Source organism: Rana temporaria, chromosome 1, assembly GCF_905171775.1.
Source record: "Rana temporaria chromosome 1, aRanTem1.1, whole genome shotgun sequence".
In the NCBI taxonomy this organism is placed as follows: Eukaryota; Metazoa; Chordata; class Amphibia; order Anura; family Ranidae; genus Rana; species Rana temporaria.
The window spans coordinates 476,563,240-476,586,375 of record NC_053489.1 but is presented as its reverse complement, the minus strand read 5'-3'; the positions used below and the strand labels follow the sequence as shown (position 1 = coordinate 476,586,375).

The window sequence follows — 23,136 nt, the reverse complement described above, 5'->3', positions numbered from 1 at the left end:
GCTGTATGACCAGCACTGTCTGCCCAGCACTAGGCTGAGTCAAACTCCATAGATAGGTTCCTGTGTGGAAGGTAGACGCCCAGAGTGGCTAGGGTTTATTTTATGTTTGATTTTGGTTATGCTGTTTGGATGCTTGCAATTGTTTTCCAGCAAGATAGAAAAATAAACCAAGAACTTTGTTTTCAACCGTCTTGGACTGCCAGTCTGTATAAATTCAGTGTGTGGTGAACCCATCCAAGGGGTCACACACCCCGCTACCGAGCTAACCCCCCTCATTATATATATATATATATATATATATATATATATATATATATATATATATATATATATATATATATATATATATATATATACACACACACACACACACACACACACACACACACACACACACACATCAATAAAATGCATAACTACACCAGTCAGCCAAAACATAAGGATGACCCACCTGACATTAATTCGGTCCCCCTTTTACCAATAAAACAGCCCTGAACCCTCACAGCAAGGACGCTCTGAAATCCCTTGGCCACAATTAGCTATGTATCTGCCTACTCTCTAGGTCTGCCTTTCTCAATCTGGGTCCCTTCACAGGTTACCAGGGGTTGCTTGAGCTATGAACAATATCTGCCTCTCATATTTGTAACTATTGACATCAATGATCTTTTAAGACAAGGGGGGCTTTTTTCCAATATTCACCAATAAAGGCCACTATAATAAACCATAGATATAGTAATTGGCAACAGGGGACCCCCAGAAACCTGAAAGTTATTTCTAAAGTTCCCCATGTTAAAAAGAAAAAAGTTAAGAAAGGCTGCTCTAGATGGTCCATAATTAACTCCAACACTATCCTTTTCAGTTAAAGTGGATGTGAGCCTGAAAAAAAAAATCTGTCACAGTGTAGAGTATAAGATTTCCTATCATCTGTGCCCAGTCTTGCCACAAAGAGTTTTTCCAGCTCTGAGCAATCCTCTTTTTTTTCAGTGAGATAAACGGACAAACAGGAGAAAACTTTTGTCCATTCTTCCCCCTTGCTGTGAATGACAGGTTATTTACATATCTCATGCACTAGCTTGAGACAGACATTATGTTTTGATTCCCACCCCCACTCCTTTTCTGAAGTCATGTGGTTACTTTTCTGGATTTTGACTGGATGTTAGTGATCATAGCAGAATTCAGTGTACGGAATACACAGGCAAAAATGTATGTTGACAAGGGGAGTGTAGAGGTGGGCAGGAAGTCTACTGACATCACAGCTCCACCCACAGAGCTCCAGACAACAGATCCACGCACAGAATCTGCAGTTTTTCAGGTCTGATAACAGACAGAGGGGAGACATTTGACAGGTAAGGATACATGCAGGAGGCATGTATATCCTTATAGATCAGCACTATGGCAGTAGTTTAGAAAGGATGAGAGAGGGTTTACATCCACTTTAAGCTGGCCATACACCAGTAGAAATGTCTAATGCTCTAGCAAAGCGCGGTGACGTACAACACGTACGACGGCACTAAAAAGGGGAAGTTCCATTCGCCTTTGGGCTGCTTTTGCCGATTCCGTTTTAGTAAAAGACGATTTGCGCTTTTGTCTGTTACAGCGTGATGAATGTGCTTACTCCATTAGTCTCATAACTTGCTTCTGAGCATGCGCGGGTTTAAAACGTCGTTTTAGCGCACACACGATCATTTTTTACAACACAAAAAAAACGACATTTTCAAAAACCACATAAAAAAATTGAAGCATGTTCGATTTTTTTTTTTGGTCGTTTTTCAGAAGACGGAAAATGATGTGAAGCCCACCATTTTAAATGACGTTTTTAAAAATGTCATTTTATTTCATGCCAAAAAACGATCGTGTGTACGCGGCATTAGTTGAACAAGCTGAAGTTTTAAGCGGATTGGTTTCTACGCAGAGCTGCACCAGATTTTGCATTCTTCAGTTTTAGTAAATCAACATCAATGTGGCAAGAAATTTTCTAACAAATTTTCTATGAACATTCAACCGACAATCTATGTACGGCCAACTTTATAACCAGCTCCTGCTCTACCACGTCATCCCTATGAGTTTCTGATCTTTTTCTCCCTCAGTCACCCCCCTCAATGTATACTCTGTTTGGTACATTACCTGCTGCCACTCCTCTCTCTACTCCACCCCTCAGCCATGTCCCCTGCTCTCGCTCTTTGTACTCTATGCTGCAAAATCAGATCTATTTTCTCTTGAAGCCTGATTCACACCTATGCAGGTTGCAGTTTGCATATTCCAGGTGCATTTTGCGTTTTTTAATACACATTTTTGATCCATTGAAGTCTATGGAACCAAAAACCAGAAAAAAAAATCCCTGGCCCTTTCCATAAAATGCACAGATGTGAACATGACCCATAGGAAACCATGTTAAATGGACTGTAGTGTGTTTCTGCAAAACTGAAAACGCACAAAAAAATGCATAGGTGTGAACCAGGCCTTAAATACAATCAGCTTTATCATCCCTTCAATCATGCCCCTGTAACAAGACCTTCTCAGCACCCAGCTTTGGTGCGTCCGTCAGTATACAGCCTCCTCCAGTCTGATCATCAGAGATCAGAATATATATACACCCCACAGGAGGACACCCCCCCCCTCGATCACATTACCTTAACAATACAAACTGTAAACAAGAACATAATTAACAAGAGCTAATTAACTTGTCATTTAATCCAGCCTAGTTGACCCAATGAGATCTCCATTTCAGGTCACACTTGCTGTCACCGAGTTCAAAGTTCAATACATATCATCATAAGTATAAACACATTAAACCTTCAGACAATAGCAGGCAGGAGACCCCAGTAGCAGATTGTCCGGCTCCTACCTACAATAGTCTGAGGCAAAGCTCATATAATGTTCCATCATTAAGGACGAATGTGACCTGATCCCAAACCTTTCTATAACAATGACATTCCTCCATCCCTAATGGTATGAAAAAAAGTAGGAATTGGAATTTTTGATGAGGCATGTCATTGTAAATAATGAAGATACATATCGGTTTAGTTAAAATTGATTGGATGTAATGCAATGTCACAATCGTCCATGATATTAAATATACAAAAATAAATAGTAATATATAATGAATAGTGTGGAATGATGGAAGGGGACGAACTCCATTCTGTTTTTCAGGTTGGAGGTAGGCGGGCGTAAATAGACATCTGTCGCTCTATAGAGGTAAATTGAGGGTCCCATTTGGTCAGGCTGATCGTGTGAAAAGGGCCTAAGACTGCTTTCACACTGATGTTCTGTGGTTTACCCACACCCCGGGTGCAGCGTAGTGCACCGGTGTCTGTCCTGCGGGTTAGCGGAACTTTGCCATAGACTCCGCCTGTGCAAAAGCCGGTGCTGTAGAGGAAGCATCGGCTTATTGGGCTTCGCAGCTGCTTTCTTCCACTACTACCAGCTTCATTCACAACACTGATGTTGTGGCATGGCAGGTCGGCAACCTGCGATCCCCCGGGCCACTGGTTGGCCACCCCTGTATTAAAGGGGTTGTAAAGGTTTGTTTTTTATTTTCTAAATAGGTTCCTTTAATCTAGTGCATTGTGGGTTCACGAACCTTTTCCTTCCATTTCCCTTCTAAATGTTTTCTTTGTCTGAATTTCTCTCACCTGTTTATCCTCAGTAAGCTTGCCCCCATCATCTGAGCCATTCTGGCTGGGGGTTAGTCAGCCAGAACAGCTTACTGAGGAGGAACAGGAAGTGAGAAATTCAGACAAAGAAAAAAAACATTTCGAAGGAAAAGGTAAGTGAACCAACAATGCACTAGCTTAAAAGGAACCTATTTAGAAAATAAAAAACAAACCTTTACAGCCCCTTTAATCAATGGACGTGGTTGATACAATAAATACAAACAAATCAAACGATGGACATGATTGATACAGTCAATATGAATCGGTAAATGGATGAGAATACAGATAATATATAATAGTTTACATAATAAATTGTACAGACGATAGGTGACACGGATATTAAAAATCATAATTTAGGCACCCTTAGTTGGAAACTCAACACGTTTCATGGCTTATAATCAACCTTTAGGAGTAAGATGCACATGTGTACTGAAAGTTTGAAGTAATGAAATATCTGTTAGTATATGAAACCCTCTATATAGGGGGGAGATGAAAAGCGGCAGCTGGTTTCAATGATACTTACAAAACAACCCACAAGCTAATCCCAGCTCCTAAAATGGGGTTTAACAGTGGCCAGGGTGACTTACACATACGAGGTACATGGGGAGCTGAAACAATAGTTTCCCAACCTCTCCAAGGGAATCTGGGTTCCACGGGCCCCCCGCCCAAAGTGCCTTCTGTCACAGCCCCCACTTCACTTGGCCCACACACCCTATGTAGAGGTCCAGGGATTTAAAATCCCCATTCTTCTCCCTCTTCTGTAGGTCTTCCAGGACAGCTCAGAGCACTTCTGATTGGTCAGTGCTGGGACTGATCTTGCTGGAGGATGCAATTGATGGACTTCACGCTTAATGCTTAACTCATTACTCTGCGAGTATGCATTTTTATCTCTTATACAATAAAGTTTTGTGAAGGTAATGCGCAAGGCTCATGCGCCCTCAGTTCTATTTTCCTTTTTAAAGTTTCTTCTGGGTTCCCCCTGAACTGTTAGTGGCAGCACAGCTGATGTGGTTGATTGATTAGTGAAGACCGTTTCATTCCATTCTTTCCGATCCACCGCGTGTCTATCAAGTGCAGGAGTTTTTTCTTTTTCTTTATATTAACCATCTGCTAGACCCTGAGAATACTGCACCAGTGCCCATAGCAAAGTGTCTCACAAATTGTTCAAGTGACAGCCGATGTATTAACCAGCCAAGCTGGAAATTTTCTCTGTGATGGAGAGCTTTTGACAGCCGGAAGCATCCCTTAAGCCCTGTACACATGGCCGTGAATCCCGTCAGGAAAAAAACGTTGGTTTTCCCGACGGGATTCCTGGCAAGCTTGCCTTGCCAAGCCCTGTGTACAGACGGCCACTCAAAAGAACCGCCGTTCTTTTGAATGGCAAGAACGTGGTGACGTCATTGACTACGACAAGTTGGCGCTCGTCACATTCGATGCCATCGCCGCCATCTTGCTACACCTCACACTAACCTTGTATGCTACTGCGCATGCGTCAAAGTCTTATCGAGCATGCACGGGTTTACCCGGGACAGGTAAGCATACAGATGACCGGTTTTCTCAGCAGGGTTCTCTATTTTCCCGTCAGGATTCCCGTCTGTTTTCCTGACGGGAAAACTGCTAGGGAGCATACACAAGGCCAGGATTCCCAGCCAAATGCTCTCCTGGCAGTTTTCCTGCTGGGAAAACTAGTCGTGTATATGAGGCTTAAGAGTAGCATGATCAAAGTGTTGCGTTAGGCTGTCAAAGTATGACTTGAGCTGTATTACCTAGAGTAACAGCCTAAAATGATCAAACTAGTTTTCTCACTTTCTTCTGTGCTTCCATCATCTGCAGCAATTTGGAAACTACCGGCCACGGTATATTTTAGCCTACAACCCTTTTCTCTGCATTCCTGCTACACAAATGCACGGAGAATACGTTTGGTGATTTAAAGAAAAATAGTTTTTTGCATATATGCATCTCATGTACCAGTTAGCCAGACAGTGCATCCGCGAAAGCCACTTCTTGTTCCGAGAACTTGACCTCTCTTGTTCCTGCTGACATGGTGAGCTTGGTAGGTAACATTGGTAGCCCGCTGCATCCCCTATAGAAAGAGAACATATTACAGGTAAGAAGGTTGATTTGCTAAACAAAAAACAAAAAAAGCAACAAACCATAAAGTGTTTTTAAATGCAAGCCACATTTTTTAAACTCTTGCCTCACAGTGCAGTATGTTATTGTACAAAAACGTAAAAAATTCTGAAAAGAGCATCCAAAAAAAACTCGCTCGCTAACCATATCGCATATTCATTACCGAAGTAATAGGAGTATGAAATTGATCCGAATATCCAATGTGAAATGCTCTTAAAAGGAAAATCTGACATCAAGTTGCTGTAAAGTGCAAGAAACCTAAAGGTGTCCGCTGTCTGGAGGCTCTAAAGTCTCCTTTACACTGGCACTGCCAAACTAGGTTTATATGCATTTAGAGGACATTTTTAAACACATATAAACGTAAGCAATGATTTTCCACTGTGAATAGAACAGAATTTCAATCAAATTGAAAGCGGGGGTTCATCTGAAATTATTATTTTTTTTTTTTAAAGCCAGCAGCTACAAATACTGCAGCTGCAGACTTAAAAAATGGACACTTACGGTACCTGTCCTGGTCGCCCACGATGTCGGCAGCAGAGCAACTGCTCAGCTCTCGGCTTCCCCCTGCGAGTTGACAGGGCTAAGCACTCTCTACTGGGCAGTTCCTACGTTTAGATCCCTGTGCATTCAAGGATGAAGGTACAGAATGCATATCTTCTACATTCTGGACCTTCGTCCTTGAAAGACTAGTTCCCTAAATGTGAGTAGCACTTGGTACAAAGTTCAGCCGCAGACTTTTTTTTATAGATTTCGACAGGTGGCTGGCTGCACCTGTCCACCTTTCCAATACTTGTTTTGGATTCTAATGGGAGGAAGCATCATTAAACCCCCTTTTTTATACATTTACAGGGATGGAGGCCTGTGGTAGTGTCTATCATATGCCTCATTCAAAGTACCAACCCTATCCCCCCTTTTTAATACTATTTAGGGATGGAGATGCCATTTCAGGAGTGGAATAGAGTGCCGCCACCGATCTACTACCAACAGTTAACTTATGCCTTGTAATTTTTTGACTAGCTGACCCAATTTCATGTGGTCCGCACTTAGTCTGGTGGTATTTTGGTTTGGTAGGCATGTTTTGGTTCCACTCCTGTATTTCTTTTGTTATTCCAGTGCTCTTTTTTGCCAGATCAACTATAGGTGGGGGCGGGTTTAGGTTACCACCTGCCCCCTATCTATTGATTAGCACGCCTGTGTTTCTTATTAGGAGGCTTTAAAATCATAGCTAGGACTGCAATACATGGAGTGCCTTGACAGTTGGCCTGCAGTTTAAACAGGTATTTGCAAATACATGCAACCAAACCTCTGTTTTTAATTACATACAGTTAGACAGATCTATCTGGTTTAGTGCTTTTTTGGTTGGCAACTTTGAGCCTGGCTATTATGGAAAAAAAATTTATATTATATATATATATAACACACACACATATATATATATATATATATATATATATATAACCACTTAAAGCGGGGGTTCACCCTGTTAAAAAAAAAAAAATGTTTTTTTTTATTAGACCATTACATTCGGCATTGTAGCGCGAGCTACGGTATGCCGGTCTTACATTTTTTATCCCCGTACTCACTGTGCTATCGATGATTGAAGAATCCGGGGAATGGGCGTTCCTATGGTGAGAGAAGGTGATTGACGGCCGGCCCTGGCACGTCACGCTTCTCCAGAAATAGCCGAAATAGGCTTGGCTATTCACGGCGCCTGCGCATAGCCTGTGCGCAGGCGCCGTGAATAGCCGAGACCTACTCCGGCTGTCTTCGGGGAGCGTGACGTGCCAGAGCCGGCCGTCAATCATCCTCTCTCTCCATAGGCACGCCCATTCCCCGCGGGAGTCAGAATCTTCAATCATCGATAGCACAGTGAGTACGGGGATTAAAAATTTAAGACCGGCATACCGTAGCTCGCGCTACGATGCCGAAAGTAATGGTCTAATGCTGTGAAGGAGGGTGAACTACCGCTTTAAGGACCGCCTCCTGCACATATACGTCGGCAGAATGGCACGGCTCGGCACAAGCACGTCCTCTTTAAGTGCCCAGCCGTGGGTCGTGGGCGCGCGTCCACGACCCGGTCCGAAGCTCCGTGACCGCGGGACCCGATCGTTGCTGGAGTCCCGCGATCGTTCCCCGGAGCTGAAGAACGGGGAGAGATGTGTGTAAACACAGCTTCCCCGTTCTTCACTGTGGCGCCGTCATTGGGTTTCCCTATAAAAGGAACACACGATCAATCAATGACGTCATACCTACAGCCACAACCCCCTACAGTTAGAAACACAAATGAGGTCACACCTAACCCCTTCAACGCCCCCTTGTGGTTAACTCCCAAACTGCAATTGTAATTTTCACAGTAAACAATGCATTTTTAATGTATTTTTTGCTGTGAAAATGACAATGGTCCCAAAAATGTGTCAAAATTGTCCGAAGTGTCCGCCATAATGTCGCAGTCATGAAAAAAAAAAAAAAAAAACGCTGATCGCCGCCATTAGTAGTAAAAAAAAAAAAAAATCATAAAAATGCAATAAAACTATCTCCTATTTTGTAAATGCTATAAATTTTGCGCAAACCAATCGATAAACGCTTATTGCGATTTTTTTTACCAAAAATAGGTATAGATTTATATATATATTTTTTTTTTTTTGGGGGGGGGGGGGGATATTATAGCAAAAAGTTAAAAATATTGCATTTTTTTCAAAATTGTCGCTCTATTTTTGTTTATAGCGCAAAAAATAAAAACCGCAGAGGTGATCAAATACCACCAAAAGAAAGCTCTATATGTGGGAAAAAAGACGCCAATTTTGTTTGGGAGCCACGTCGCATGACCGCGCAATTGTCAGTTAAAGCGACGCAGTGCAGAATCGCAAAAACTGGCCAGGTCCTTTAGCTGCCTAAAGGTCCAGGTCTTAAGTGGTTAATCGCATACTGCCAAAAACTCATCTCATTCAAAGTCCCAACTCTCCCCCCTTTTTTATGCATCATTAAACCTTTCCCCCCTGACTGTACACATATATGTGACCTCACAGAAGTGGGACTTCTTCCTTGAGAGCTGCATATATGCGTACTTGCGTTTGTGCTGGGAGCATGTTTCCACTACAGAGACTGGGCTCTCATCAAGAACCCTAAGGCCCCTTTCAGACGTCCGCTCCGTCTGTCCGTTCATTACAAGTCCGTTAACGGACTTGTAATGAATCCCTACGGGGACGCGTCCGTTAGCGGATGGAGCATCCGCTAGCGTCCGCGTCAGTCGGGTTCCGCTTTTCCGAACGGAAGAAACCCTATTTTTCTTCCGTTCGGCGGAGCGGAACTGATGCAGACGGACAGACGGTCCGTCTGCATCAGGTTCCCCATAGGGGACAGCGGAGCAGAGACAGGGCGGTCCCTGCACTGTGTGCGGGGACCGCCCTATCCGCCGACAGCTGAGCGGGGATCCCCGCTGAGCTTTGGCGGACACACGGAGTGGACCCGGAAACGGTCCGCTCCGTGTGAAAGAGCCCTAAGGCTCATGCTAAGGATCAGGAACCTGGAGGCCTGGTTCTCAATTACCGTGATCGCCTCCAATTGGCTATCACAGTGATCAGTCACTGTTCAGCCCATCCCTGTGCTTTTTTTTGTCTCCTCTAGAATGGAGGAAAAAAATATATACAGTATCTTTTTCTTTGCTAGAAAAGAAAAGTGTAAAAAAAAAGAACAGTAACAAAACAAAAATGTATTAAGATGTGGTTTGATCCAGGACAGTGTCGTTTTAGCCCACACACTATCATTTTTATGACACAAAAAACAATGTTTTGAAAAACGACATAAAAAATTGAAACGGTTCGAATTTTTTTTTGGTCGTTTTTCAGAAGACATAAAACAACGTTTTCCCCCACACATGGTCATTTTAAATTACGTTTTTAAAAATGTTGTTTTTTTTCATCACAAAAAACGACTGTGTGTACGCGGCATTACGGTAGTTAACACCGTGCTGTGCCCATACAGGCCAGGCATCCGATGACAGCCGGAGTCATTCATTTACTACCTGAGCTGACACCTGAATTTTCAGGGGAAGGTAGATAGTAAAACCATATTTTCAGAATATTATAAAGCAAATTGATGCTTTGGGGCACAGCTGATAACGGCAGGCTCAGAAACGGAGTGGGTACAAAGAAAAAAAATAAACTGCTCAAAAGAATTAAAGCAGAAAAAAATCCCCCATTAGTACAACCCTCCCCCCCCCACACACACACACATACACACAAACGGTTATTACATTTGTGAAATTTCTTACAGTTTAAGGACATATGTCTGAATTTTCAGGAAGTCAGCTCTGTGATTCAAAAAATGCATCATCTTTTCTGGCAGGGAGGATCTCTTAGAACAGGGATTTAATCATATCCTCTCTTTACACTGTAGTCAGACTACATTTCCCATCATGCTTTGCAAATTATAATGAATGTGGGAGGTACACTATGTTTGTACATGTAAATAAGCCCACTTCAACATAAATCACACCCCTAATTCTGCAGCCAGCAAGCCATACATAACACACGGTGTGATAGGTTAACCACTTCCGGACCGCCCCACGACGATATACATTGGCACTTTGAAGAAAGATATCCATCTCTGTTATGGCAGCAGCTAGCTGCAGTTCCATTTAGTTCCGTGTGCTTTTTTTCTGCACTAAAAATGCATGCACAGTGTTTTCTAGTTTCAAGTTCACACCAGTGCAGTTCCAATCAGTTCCCAGTGCAGAAACTGACAGTATTGGTGCAGAAAAAAACAGAACTACATGGAACTGACCCTAATGCTGGGTTCACACTGGTCCGACAAAGGCTCCGACACTGGGAGCTCATGTCGCATGACGTGTGAAAATCAATGCTTCCCTATGGGAGCCGTCTTAACTGGTCCGACACATGTAGGACCGACTTTGAAAATGCTCCCTGTACTACTTTGGTCCGACTTTGATCCTACTTCAGCCCAATGAATATCATTGAAGAAGTCGGATCAAAGTCGTAACACCGTCTTGCATGATCCGACTTTGCCATGCGACTTGTACACTGCTGATCTTGAGAGGGAACACCATGCCAAATTTTAAATAAAAAAACGGCATGGGTTCCCCCACCAAAAGCATACCAGGCCCTTATCCGAGCATTCAGCCGGCCGGTCAGGAAAGAGGTGGGGACGAGCGAGCGAGCGCCCGCCCCCCCCCCCCCCCTGTGAACCATACCAGGCAGCATGCCCTGCAGCCCCCCCACCCCAAAGCACCTTGTCACCCATGTTGATAAGCATAAGGGCCTCTTCCCGACAACCCTGGCTGTTGGTTGTCGGGGTCTTGGGTGGGGGGGGGGGGGCTTATCGGAATCCGGGAGTATCTTTGAATTCACCCCCCTGTAGGTTAATCGTTTTCATCAAATGATGTGCCATCCTTTCAATCCTATCACATTACCCAGTCCATATCAGTATAGATATCCAGCATGATCTTTTCCCCCATTGAGATTTGATGTGTTTTCAAAGTGGTCCTTGACTTTTTTTGAGCAGTGTACATAAATGAGAAAAAATAAACATTTTACTAGTAGACACGAGACTAAAATAACTTCCTGAAAAGTATTTTTTTTTCCAAACTGAATTAGGTTTAGTAGAGATGATGCGATTCCAGTCACTGCAGACAAACTAAGACCTTGTAAAGACGACCAGAAAACAAAAACCCAGTGTTCATGTAGTGTTATACATTGCAACTGCGACACTTTTTCCGTATGAACTCAGCCAGCAACACATCATATAATATTTCAAGTTCAAATACTGGTCTGTCGGCAGTTACACTAGTTAGTGTTCATTATTCACCTTGCAGTGTAAAGTAATGGCAAATGGAAAAAACCTAAACTAAATGCATCCTGTCACTGCCAAATGAAAAAAAAATAAAACCACGTATTAACCCTAAAAGCATGCCCCCATCCTCCTACTAATCCTTTCTAACCTATAGATATAGATATAGATATATATATATATATATATATATATATATATATATATATATATATATATATATATATATATACACACACACATACAAACACACACATTAAAAAATTAATCTGCTCTAGTTGGTCACGTTATCGCACATCTGTGGCTTCCCAGTGTCGGAAAGTGGCTGCTGCAGGGGAGAGAGCACAGACAACACAACTGGGCCATGGGGGGCATATGGGTGATGTCACGGCTCCAGGAACTCACAGCTATCTTTAGTTTCCTACCTTTCTTCCCTTCTTTTACTTTCATTTCCAAAGCTTAACATATTTGTTAAGGCTGAAGGTTTTTTACCTTCATGCATTCATGTGCAGCAGCCCCCCTCTAGCCCCCCAAATCCTGCAATGTTCACAACAGCCTCAGCTGTCCCAGGACTCTTCCCCCCCCCCCTCATTGGCTGAGACAGCAATGGGAGTCCATGGGGGGGGGGGTGAGCAAGCACGCAGTGGTGCCCCAGGGCAAGCGGCTTTTTCGAGGGGGAGGAGCCAGGAGCTACTCCGGATTCCATCTGCTCCAGTTTTGATAAATTCCCCTCACAGGATTTTGGATTTGTTACCTGGTAGGGACCCATCTACTTCTACAGAATCAACCTTGGTTTGTGAGAAAATATATATTTTTTCCTGCTACTTAATAAAGAATTTCTTCCCAACACTACAATTACTCAGTTGGATGCAGGAGAGCACCCAACACGCTGTTTGTCAGGCAGCATTTCACCTGTGGCTTAGGTTGCTGTGCTACTCCATCTCCTCTCCCCCTCACTCCCATACTGAAGTATTCTGGCGGAACACAACAGCTCAGCAGGGGATATCGCTGTACTAACTTTGCATAGTTAGGACAGCAGCTCCGACTGGCGCTATCTTTTTTTCTTCAACCAGCTGGGTTATAAAACCTCATAATGTGTACCAGGATTAAGAAACAGATGTAAACCATTCGTTTATCATTTTACACGGATATCATTGTTTGTAAAAGCTTTTTTTATTGACCATTCATATAGTGTTTTACAAGCCTTGCTATCTCCAATTGCGCAACTTCTTTCTCAGCTACAATGTTTCCTTATAGCAATACGCTTTAAACTCCAATGCAGCTCTACATTCATGTAAATGTCATTGCATCAATCAATATAATAAGGTGAAAAACCTTGGTTAATCCATCAAGGAACCAAGCTGTAGAGGGGAAATGCTTTTTATTGGTTTTGGCACAGGTCATTTGTTCTGTAAGGTTGTGTGTACAACTCTTTCCTGCTCTGCCCTTCAAAAGATGAGCTGCATCTAGCTGTGGTTGGGCTCACATCAATACTCCACATATGAATTCAAAGGCCACTGATACCTGTAGTAGTCACAGTATTCACATGATCACTGTGACAACACATAATACGAGTTCATTATGTGCATACCCTACAGACAGGCAAAACTAGTTTCTTTAACACTCACCTGTCGGCAGACCACACCATTGTTTTGTTACAGGTGCATCATTACACTAAAAAGCATAAACAGCAGCATACCCTAAAATTACCTGCCAACACTCAAATGCCATTCATCAGTTATTGTCATACTTGCGTAGGTTTACAAACCTTTCCTATGACAACCTGGCTACAAGACTGGCTGTCGCGTCTACAAATGTCCACAAGAAGAAATTGGTGAAGATATCGGTCACATGTATTGTGGACTTCTATTTTAATAATTGGACATTTGGCCTCCCCTAAGGTGCATTAAGTCTTCACCACTAAACCCTCACCAAAGTGTTGAGCCCAGATTACCCCAATGGTGACATGCAGGCCGGGAGCCAAAAGCAAAATTCCAACCTGAAACTCTGAGGCCTCGTACAGACGACCAGACATGTCCGATGAAAACGGTCCGCGGACCGTTTTCATCGGACATGTCCGCTGGGATCATTTGGTCTGAAGTGTGTACACACCATCAGACCAAATTCCCCGTGGACAGAATACGCCGTGACGTGGCGTCGACGATGACGCTGCGACGTGCGCGCACCAGGAAGTTCAATGCTTCCACGCATGCGTCCAATCACTTGGACGCATGCGTGGGATTTCGGGCCAGCGGACATGTCCGATGGACAGAGAGCTGCTGCAGATGTGCCCAGAGCTGGATCTAAATTAGGCTCAGGGAAGTAAAAGGTGAGATGAAGGCCTGGTTCACACTGGTACGATTTGAGATGCGATTTGAGATGTCAAATTGCATCTCAAATTGGCGGCATTTGCCGGCCATGGCACGTCCTAATCGGTGCGACGCCGCATCTGCGGAGCTGCACCGATTTCAAAAAGTAGTTCCTGTACTACTTTTTGCGATTTCGGGCCGCGATTTACATTGACATCTGTGCAGAAACCTGCACAGATGTCTCTGAAATGGCGGCTGAAATCGGGACTGAAAAACTCCTCAGCGTGAAAGGGGCCTAAGAGGGCTTGAGTGTTAGTGGCGGGGTCTCCCTTAATGGCAGTGTTAGGGTCAGTGTGTCAGTGTGTTTTGAGAAAAAAAAGGTTTAATAATTTAGTAACAGCGTGTGTGTTTAGGTAGGAAAAAAAAAACCTATTCTATAGTTTCTTGACCCTGCTACGGGTACAAAGAACAAATAAGGCACACATGAGGTATTGGTGCAATCATCAGAAGTAGGAGAACTTATTTTGCAGGCTTTTTTGGTGGTGGGTCATGGTAAAGGCATAAAATATACAGCTTACGTTTAAAAAAAAAAAAATGTATAAAAAAAACTATTTAGGACCAGACTTACTTGCATAATAAAACTAAATCAATAGATAGCCATTATAATGATTGTAAAGGCAGAAGGTTTTTTTATCTTAATGCATCGATCGAGTGATCCCTTTTATAGGGAGACTCGATCGATGACGTCAGACCTACAGCCACACCCCCCTACAGTTGTAAACACACACTAGGTGAACCCTAACTCCTACAGCGCCCCCTGTGGTTAACTCCCAAAATGCAAATGTCATTTTCACAATAAACAATGCAATTTAAAAGCATTTTTTTGCTGTGAAAATGACAATGGTCCCAAAAATGTGTCAAAATTGTCCGAAGTGTCCGCCATAATGTCGCAGTCACGGAAAAAAAAAAAAAAAAAAAAAAAAAAAAAAAAAAAATCGCTGATCGCCGCCATTAGCAGTAAAAAAAATAAAACTATCACCTATTTTGTAAACGCTATAAATTTTGCGCAAACCAATCGATAAGCGCTTATTGCGATTTTTTTTTACCAAATATAGGTAGAAGAATACGTATCAGCCTAAACTGAGGAAAAAAAAATATTTATATATGTTTTTGGGGGATATTTATTATAGCAAAAAATATTGCATTTTTTTCAAAATTGACGCTCTATTTTTATTTATAGCGCAAAAAATAAAAACCGCAGAGGTGATCAAATACCACCAAAAGAAAGCTCTATTTGTGGGGAAAAAAGGACGCCAATTTTGTTTGGGAGTCACGTCGCACAACCGCGCAATCGTCTGTTAAAGCGACGCAGTGCCGAATTGTAAAAACCCCTTGGGTCATTTAGCAGCATATTGGTCCGGTCCTTAAGTGGTTAAAATGAAACCCAAACTGTCCTAAAAAAAAAAACAAGTATAATTCACCTGGATACACGAAGCAGTAAATGATGACATGTATGTTTATACGAACACATGTCAAGTTGCAAAATTGGATTTGGGCTCCAAGATTTGACCCTAGTCTTGAAAGGGGTAAGATCAAACATCCCCTAATCACAAAGAGTTAGAACATAAGTAGAGTACACGTGCAAATCGCTAGCACACCACCCTTATGCTGCACACTAACACACATATTCTTGTTGTTCTCTTTGATATGCTAAGTGATCCTTTCTCACATGGCTTTGAGATTCGCACTGCAAACAGGTGGCATCAGCAACACTTGGAATCTCTCTGTTTGTTGTAAACTGGATTGTCCTGACCTCTCCAATGTGGAGTTGCTATGTTCTGTTCTCTGAAACACGCTTCAATAATAATCAATTGAAAACAGAAATGTTAACCCATGTACATAAAGCCTGCATGAAATGAACCAAGCCATTCAATTACAAAAAATAAGCAGGACTCCTATTGTATATGTAAACATGTTTTGACCATGGCTTGGTTCTGCAATAACTCCCCGGCATGCAAAGTCACCGTACATGTAATACCCACATACAATGCAATTGTCAGCACCAAGGGAAGCAAAGTTAAATATATATATATGATCAAGTCTGTGTGACACGCTCAAAAGAATGAATCCTAATAAATGGACTTTTTTTTAACATTAACCACTTCAGATCCTCGCTATAGCCGAATGACGGCTACAGTGCGGACCCAATTTGCTGGGAGGGCGTCCAAGGACGTCCTCTCGTTCTCAATCGGCCTGTGCGCCCCCTGCAGGGCACGCTGTGTGATCAGCGAGTCAATGAGACTCGGCTGATCACAGATCGGAGTAGGGGGTCGATCCCGACGCCTTACCACGTGATCAGCTGTCAGCCAATGACAGCTGATCATGTGATGTAAACAGAGCCGGTAATCGGCTATTTTTTCTCCTCACGCTGACAGCGGCTGTCAGAGGGACGTCGGTCCTGATGAAGGAGAGCAGCCGCCTGCTCATCTCTGCCACCTGCCAGTGAATAACAGTGCTGCCTACCAGTGACCACCAGCGCCACCCATCAATGTCACCTACCAGTGCTACCCATTAGTGTCCACTACCAGTGCCCATCAGTGCCACCTATAAATGTCACCTACCAGTGCCGTCCATTAGTGTAAACTACCAGTGCTCATCAGTGTCACCTACCAGTGCCCATCAGTGTCACCTACCAGTGCCCATCAGTGCCACCTACAGTACCAGTGCCCATCAGTGCCACCTATCAGTGCCCATCAGTGCCATCTCATCATCAACGTAGGAGAAAAATTACCGGTTGGCCTGGAGGGGGGTTTAAGTGCCCAGTAAGGAAGTGTGATGTATACTGTAAATGGCAATAATCTAACCATTTACAGAAAACAATGATATTGGAAAATGCATCAGATCTATCTCAAGGTGCTGTTGACTGACCACTGAAGATCCCTGGAAATGCCCTGGGTGGTCCCTAGTAATACTAAAGGTCTACCATATGCAGCCACTGCAGGTGATAAAAAGGCAGAACTTCTGCTGCCATAGCGACCCTCCCAAGATAAACAATAGTGGCAATGTGCCTGTTACACAGGGGTGGATTTACTAATGGCAGACAGACTGTGCACTTTGCAGGTGCAGTTTCTCCAGAGCTTAGTAAACGAGTTAAAGCTTCACTTTGCAAAGAATACCCAATCACATACAATTTCGTTTCGTTATTTTTTTTTATTCGTTGAAGTGTATTTTTTCCCCAAAAAAATTGCATTTGAAAGACCGCTGGGCAAATACAGTGTGACATAAAATATTGCAGCAATTGCCATTTTATTCCCTAGGGTCTCTGGTAAATATATATATAATGTTCGGGGGTTCCAAGTCATTTTCTAGCAAAAATTTTTTTTTTAACTTAAAGGGGTTGTAAAGGTTCGTCTTATATTTTCTAAATAGGTTCCTTTAAGCTAGTGCATTGTTGGTTCACTTACCTTTTCCTTCGATTCCCCTTCTAAATGTTTTTTTTCTTTGTCTGAATTTATCACTTCCTGTTTCTTCTCTGTAAGCTTTCCACCATCGTCCGAGCGGTGGAAAGTCATTTAGAACAGCTTACTGAACACCTTACGGAGGAGGAACAGGAAGTGAGAAATTCAGACAAAGAAAACAAAGAACAAAAACAATTAGAAGGGAAATGGAAGGAAAAGGTAAGTGAACCAACAATGCACTAGCTTAAAGGAATCTATTTAGAAAATAAAAAACGAACCTTTACAAACCCTTTAAGAAACAAGAGTCAGAAAAAGATTTGGGCCCGGATTCAGAAAGGAGATACGACGGCGTATCTCCGGATACGCCGTCGTATCTCTGAGTGTGCGCGGTCGTAACTATGCGACTGATTCATAGAATCAGTTACGCATAGATTTGCCTAAGATCCGACCGGCGTAAGTGTCTTACACCGTCGTATCTTAGGCTGCATATTTACGCTGGCCGCTAGGTGGCGCTTCCGTATATTTACGCGAGGAATATGCTAATTAGGTAGATACGCTGATTCAGAAGCGTAGGTCCGGCCGGCGCATTTTTTTACATTTTTTTACATCGTTTACGTTAGGCTTTTTCGGGCGTAAAGTTACCCCTGCTATATGAGGCGTAGCCAATGTTAAGTATGGACGTCGTTCCCGCATCGAGTTTTAAAAATTTTAAGTCGTTTGCGTAAGTCGTTCGCGAATAGGGCTGTACGTAAGTTACGTTTACATCTAAAGCAATGACGATTTGCGGCTGAATTTCGAGCATGCGCACTGGGATTTTTTCACGAACGGCGCATGCGCCGTTCGGAAAATACGTCAAATACGTGGGGTCACCATTCATTTAAATAAAAACACGCCCACATCATCCCCATTTGAATTAGGCGGGCTTACACTGGACAACATACGTTAAGCCGCCATAACGAAGGGCGCAAGTTCTTTCTGAATACGGAACTTGCGCCCTAATTTACGGCGGCGTAACGCATCTTAGATACGTTACGCCCTGCCTAAAGATACTCCAAAAGTATCTGAATCCGGCCCTTGGACTTTAAGGCTTCATTCACACTTGTCGCTACGGAGTCCGTCTGTTCCCGTCAGCTCAGCGGGAGATCTGTCCGCAGATCTCCGCTGAGCCGACGGATGACAAGCTCCTCTCTGCTCACTGAGCGGGGAGGGGCTTGTCGGGCACCGCTGTCCTCCTATGGAGCGATCTGATGAAAACGGACAGCATGTCCATTTTCATCAGATCTTACCTGATCCGATCCGCATGGACGGATGGGGACGTGGCCCCCATACGTCTGTTTTTAGCAGGTCGGATCGGGTCGGATGTCAGCGGACATGTCTCCGCTGACATCCGACGCTCCATAGCGATGCATGGATCGGCCGTTCAGGTCCGCCGACAAACGGACCCGAACGGCCAAGTGTGAATGAGGCCTTAGTGGTTAAACTTCCTGCATTTACACACAGAAGTTTTATGTAAGAAGGAAGCAAGTTACAATGTTTCATGTTGTTACAGACTTGGCAGACTGCCCAGATGTTTTCTTTACACACACAAGTTTATCCCTTTGATCTAAGAAGGAAGCGTTAGTTACAATGTTTCCTGTTAAGAACTTGGCAGACTGGCCCATATTTTCTTTTGACAGCTAAAGTGAGCAGATAAGTCCCTCCACTTGTTATACGAAATAATCTGCAATAGAGATCGTCAGGGGGGTTGAATCGAGATCACGCCCAAATGCTTCCATCTGACAAGTAATCCCTGCTGCTTGCCCACAGCAGGGCTAAAGATTACAAAAATACTACCTGCCCGGCGCACAATTCTACAATCTCCTCCACTACGACTTAATGCACGTCCAGGATGCGATTTCTAGTCACCATGGCAACCTGACGCCTGGGATTTGTCGAGCCCTGGCTGAAGCTGCCGCTTTATTCTCCGCCACTGAAATAATGCCCCCACTTTATTCTCCGCCACTAAAATAATGCCCCCACTTTATTCTCCGCCACTAAAATAATGCCGCCACTTTATTCTCCGCCACTAAAATAATGCCCCCACTTTATTCTCCGCCACTAAAATAATGCCCCCACTTTATTCTCCGCCACTAAAATAATGCCCCCACTTTATTCTCCGCCACTAAAATAATGCCCCCACTTTATTCTCCGCCACTAAAATAATGCCCCCACTTTATTCTCCGCCACTAAAATAATGCCCCCACTTTATTCTCCGCCACTAAAATATCGCCCCCACTGAAATAATGCCCCCACTTTATTCTCCGCCGCTGAAATAATGCCGACCAGTGTATTCTCCACCATTCAAATAATACACGCCGCTTTAATCTCTGCCGCTGAAATAATGCCGACCAGTGTATTCTCCACCATTCAAATAATACACGCCGCTTTATTCTCTGCCACTGAAATTATGCCGACTACTGTATTCTCCACCACTGAAAATTACGCGCGCCGCTGTATTCTCTGCCACTGAAATAATAGACACGTTCTATTCTTTGCCACCAACACACACTTCTTCAACCTCGGCCTCCACACCTTCACTCTCCACACTACTATCACCCACAACACCATTCTCCATCATTTGCCCAGCACTCCATGTTTGCTCTCCGCTCCGCCATTGCCCAAACACACAAGGCTGGTGAAAGGATTTTAACACCCTAGGGGGAACCTCATTTTGCCGCCTCGCCCTTGGCTCCACTCCTGACTCCACCCCCTTTGCCCTGCCCCTGTATACCCCACCTTTTTAATGAAGCGCCCATCAAATGCAGCCTCACCAGCGTCCCCAGTCAAATGCAGCCTCACCAGCGTCCCCAGTCAAATGCAGCCTCACCAGCGCCCCCGTCAAATGCAGCCTCACCAGCGTCCCCAGTCAAATGCAGCCTCACCAGCGTCCCCAGTCAAATGCAGCCTCACCAGCGTCCCCAGTCAAATGCAGCCTCACCAGCGTCCCCAGTCAAATGCAGACTCACCAGCGTCCCCAGTCAAATGCAGACTCACCAGCGTCCCCAGTCAAATGCAGACTCACCAGCGTCCCCATCAAATGCAGACTCACCAGCGTCCCCGTCAATGCAGCCTCACCATCAAATGCAGCCTCACCATCAAATGCAGCCTCACCAGCGTCCCCGTCAAATGCAGCCTCACCAGCGTCCCCGTCAAATGCAGCCTCACCAGCGTCCCCGTCAAATGCAGCCTCACCAGCGTCCCCGTCAAATGCAGCCTCACCAGCGTCCCCAGTCAAATGCAGCCTCACCAGCGCCCATCAAATGCAGCCTCACCAGCGCCCATCAATGCATGTTTGCTTGCTTCCATTCATTCAGGAGTCAGGACACAGGCAAAGCCGTTCGCCGCCGTTGCGCCTCTGACACTATGTACGAAGTGAGCGGCGGCTGCCTGCTGATGCTGAGACTTAGTTGCTTGGTGCAGACAGAAGGATCACCAGTGGCCGGGCACCCTAGACAGTAGTGCGCCTTAGGCGGTTGCCTAGTGGTAGCACTGGCCCTGCCAACACACCTCCTATATTCATCCTGTGCAATGACAGTTTTTGCTAGTTGGAAAAAACAAAACCAATATCAGTGTAAAGTGAGAAAGAGGAAGGAACAGAAGTAAGAAGCAGTGCAATGCTGGGTACACAAAGCTCTTTATGTGAATGGAGTGATAGAGGAATGTCACCTCCACCTTCCATAGCAGAGTACACACTGGTCACCTGGAGCCCATTGCAGATTGGTACATAGAGGATGCTGCCCCCTGCTGTCCTCCCTGGGCACACTGCCAGACATCATCTAGCAGGTATCACCCACACGTCAGCACTCTCCTCTCCCCAGACTCCTCTGCTGCTCAGGAGAACTTTATGAGCACACAGCCCGACGTTGTCACTCACCCAGTTCTGCAGCTTCCCCGTCAGCTTCACCTTCTTGTTCCTGCTCTCTGAGATCTCCATGCTGGGCCCCCCTGGAAGGCGGTCGCCGTCCTCGCACTCTGTATTGGATGTATGAGGGATAGTTGAATGGAGATGCCCGGGGAGAAGGGGAGTGTCCTCACAGAGCCGCCCCCACAGCACAGCCGTGCAGGAGCAGACGGGGAGGAGGGCAGTGCGCATGCGCCGGAGCTCGGAAGTGAAGTAAAGCTCAGCTGCTCGGGTTACATCCAGCTGCAGGAAGTGATGAGCTGTGACTGGGGGGGTCATGGGAAGCTCTCTTCTCATGGGGGGGAGGATATCTGTGTCTCTCCGGTCATACTTACTGAGGGGGTTTTCATATTCACTGCCTGAATATGGGAGTCTGAGCTACTCAGTGGGGGATTTATGTACCCTATTCAGGGAATACACCAATCTGCCATTACACTATGACCACTGACTGGCAAAGTGAAGAATAATCTCCTTACAATGGCACCTGCATGTGGGTGGGATATATTAGGCAGCAAGTGAACATGTTGTTCCTGAAGTTGCAGTGTTGAAAGCAGAAAAAATGGACAATCGTAGGGATTTGAAGGGCTTTGACAAAGGCTAAATTGTAATGGCTAGATGACTGGGTCAGAGCAACTCCAAAATCGCAGTTCTTGTGGAATGTTCCGGGTCTGCAGTGGTCAGGATCTACCAAAAGTGCACCAAGGACAGGAAACCAGCAACAGGGTGATGGGCCGCCAAAGCTCATTGATGCCTGTGTATTCCGATCCAATAGAAGAGCTACTGAAGCTCTAATTGATGAAAACATTAAAGCGGAGGTTCACCCTAAAAACAATTTTCTAACATTACATTGTGCTCACTCTCGACATTGACAGTACGCTGATGTTTTGTTTTTTTTTTGCCGTACATACCGTTGTATCGCTATTTTATTCCGGGTAGTGGCTCCCTCGGGAGTGGGCGTTCCTATGCACAGGCTAAGTGATTGACGTGATGACAAAAGCTTCTCCCAGCGCATAATGCGCGTCACGAGTTGCCGAAAGAAGCCAAACTGCAAGTCGGCGCTATACGGCGCCTGCGCACCAACGTTTGGCTTCTTTCGGCAACTCGTGACACGCCTTAAGAGCCGGGGGGGAAGCTTTTGTCATCACGTCAATCACTTAGCCTGTGCATAGGAACTCCCGCGGGAGCCACTACCTGGAAGCCGGCGGGGAAAATAGCAATACAACGGTATGTACGGCAAAAAAAAAAAAAACATCAGCATACTGTCAATGTCGAGAGTGAGCACAATGTAATGTTAGAAAATTGTTTTAGAGTGAACCTCCGCTTTAAAGCAGAACTTCATAAAAAAAATAGTATTCCCCCCCAGCAGTGGGGCTCTACATGGGTTAACTGCTCACTTAGTCTAGAGGAGCAATGGAAAGATTTACTTACCCGATCCTTTGATCCTCTGGAAAACTGTGCTCCCCCACATCCAGCGGTGGACTGTTCCAGCTGTCCTCACGTCCAGAGCAGGTCTATGGGTGTTATGACATTAGGAAGAGTCCATTGACAAGACAACTAGTTTGCAGGGGGCAGGAGCATTAGGGACCTACTTTGTGGTCGGCAGATTAGGTACCACAATTCCCGGGAAGAAAACAAGCAGTTAACCCATGCAGTGCGGGCACAGCCCCACTACATGGGAAAATAATAATAAAGTTCTTCTTTAACCACTTCCCGCCTGGCCTATAGCAGAACTGGTTGAACTGGATGGACTTGTGTCTTTTTTCAACCTGACTAACTATGTAACTATGTAAGAATGACGGCCGGGCAGTGGTTCAGTTATCTTGACTGGGCGTTATAGTTGT

The 23,136-nt window shown here is 44.5% G+C and overlaps 1 protein-coding gene across 1 annotated transcript in view; it reads right to left on the bottom strand.

Annotated features, from left to right (window-relative positions):
• Positions 1-21,486, bottom strand: part of PAPSS1 (3'-phosphoadenosine 5'-phosphosulfate synthase 1) — a 155,741-nt gene extending 134,255 nt beyond the window's left edge. Inside the window, exons 1-2 of the mRNA XM_040329653.1 lie at positions 21,269-21,486; positions 5,622-5,736 (exon numbers count right to left, since the gene is read on the bottom strand). Coding sequence (XP_040185587.1) covers positions 5,622-5,736; positions 21,269-21,328 — 175 coding nt within the window. The 5' untranslated portion in view covers positions 21,329-21,486. The remainder of the gene's footprint in view (positions 1-5,621; positions 5,737-21,268) is intronic.
• Positions 21,487-23,136: the final 1,650 nt, after the last annotated feature.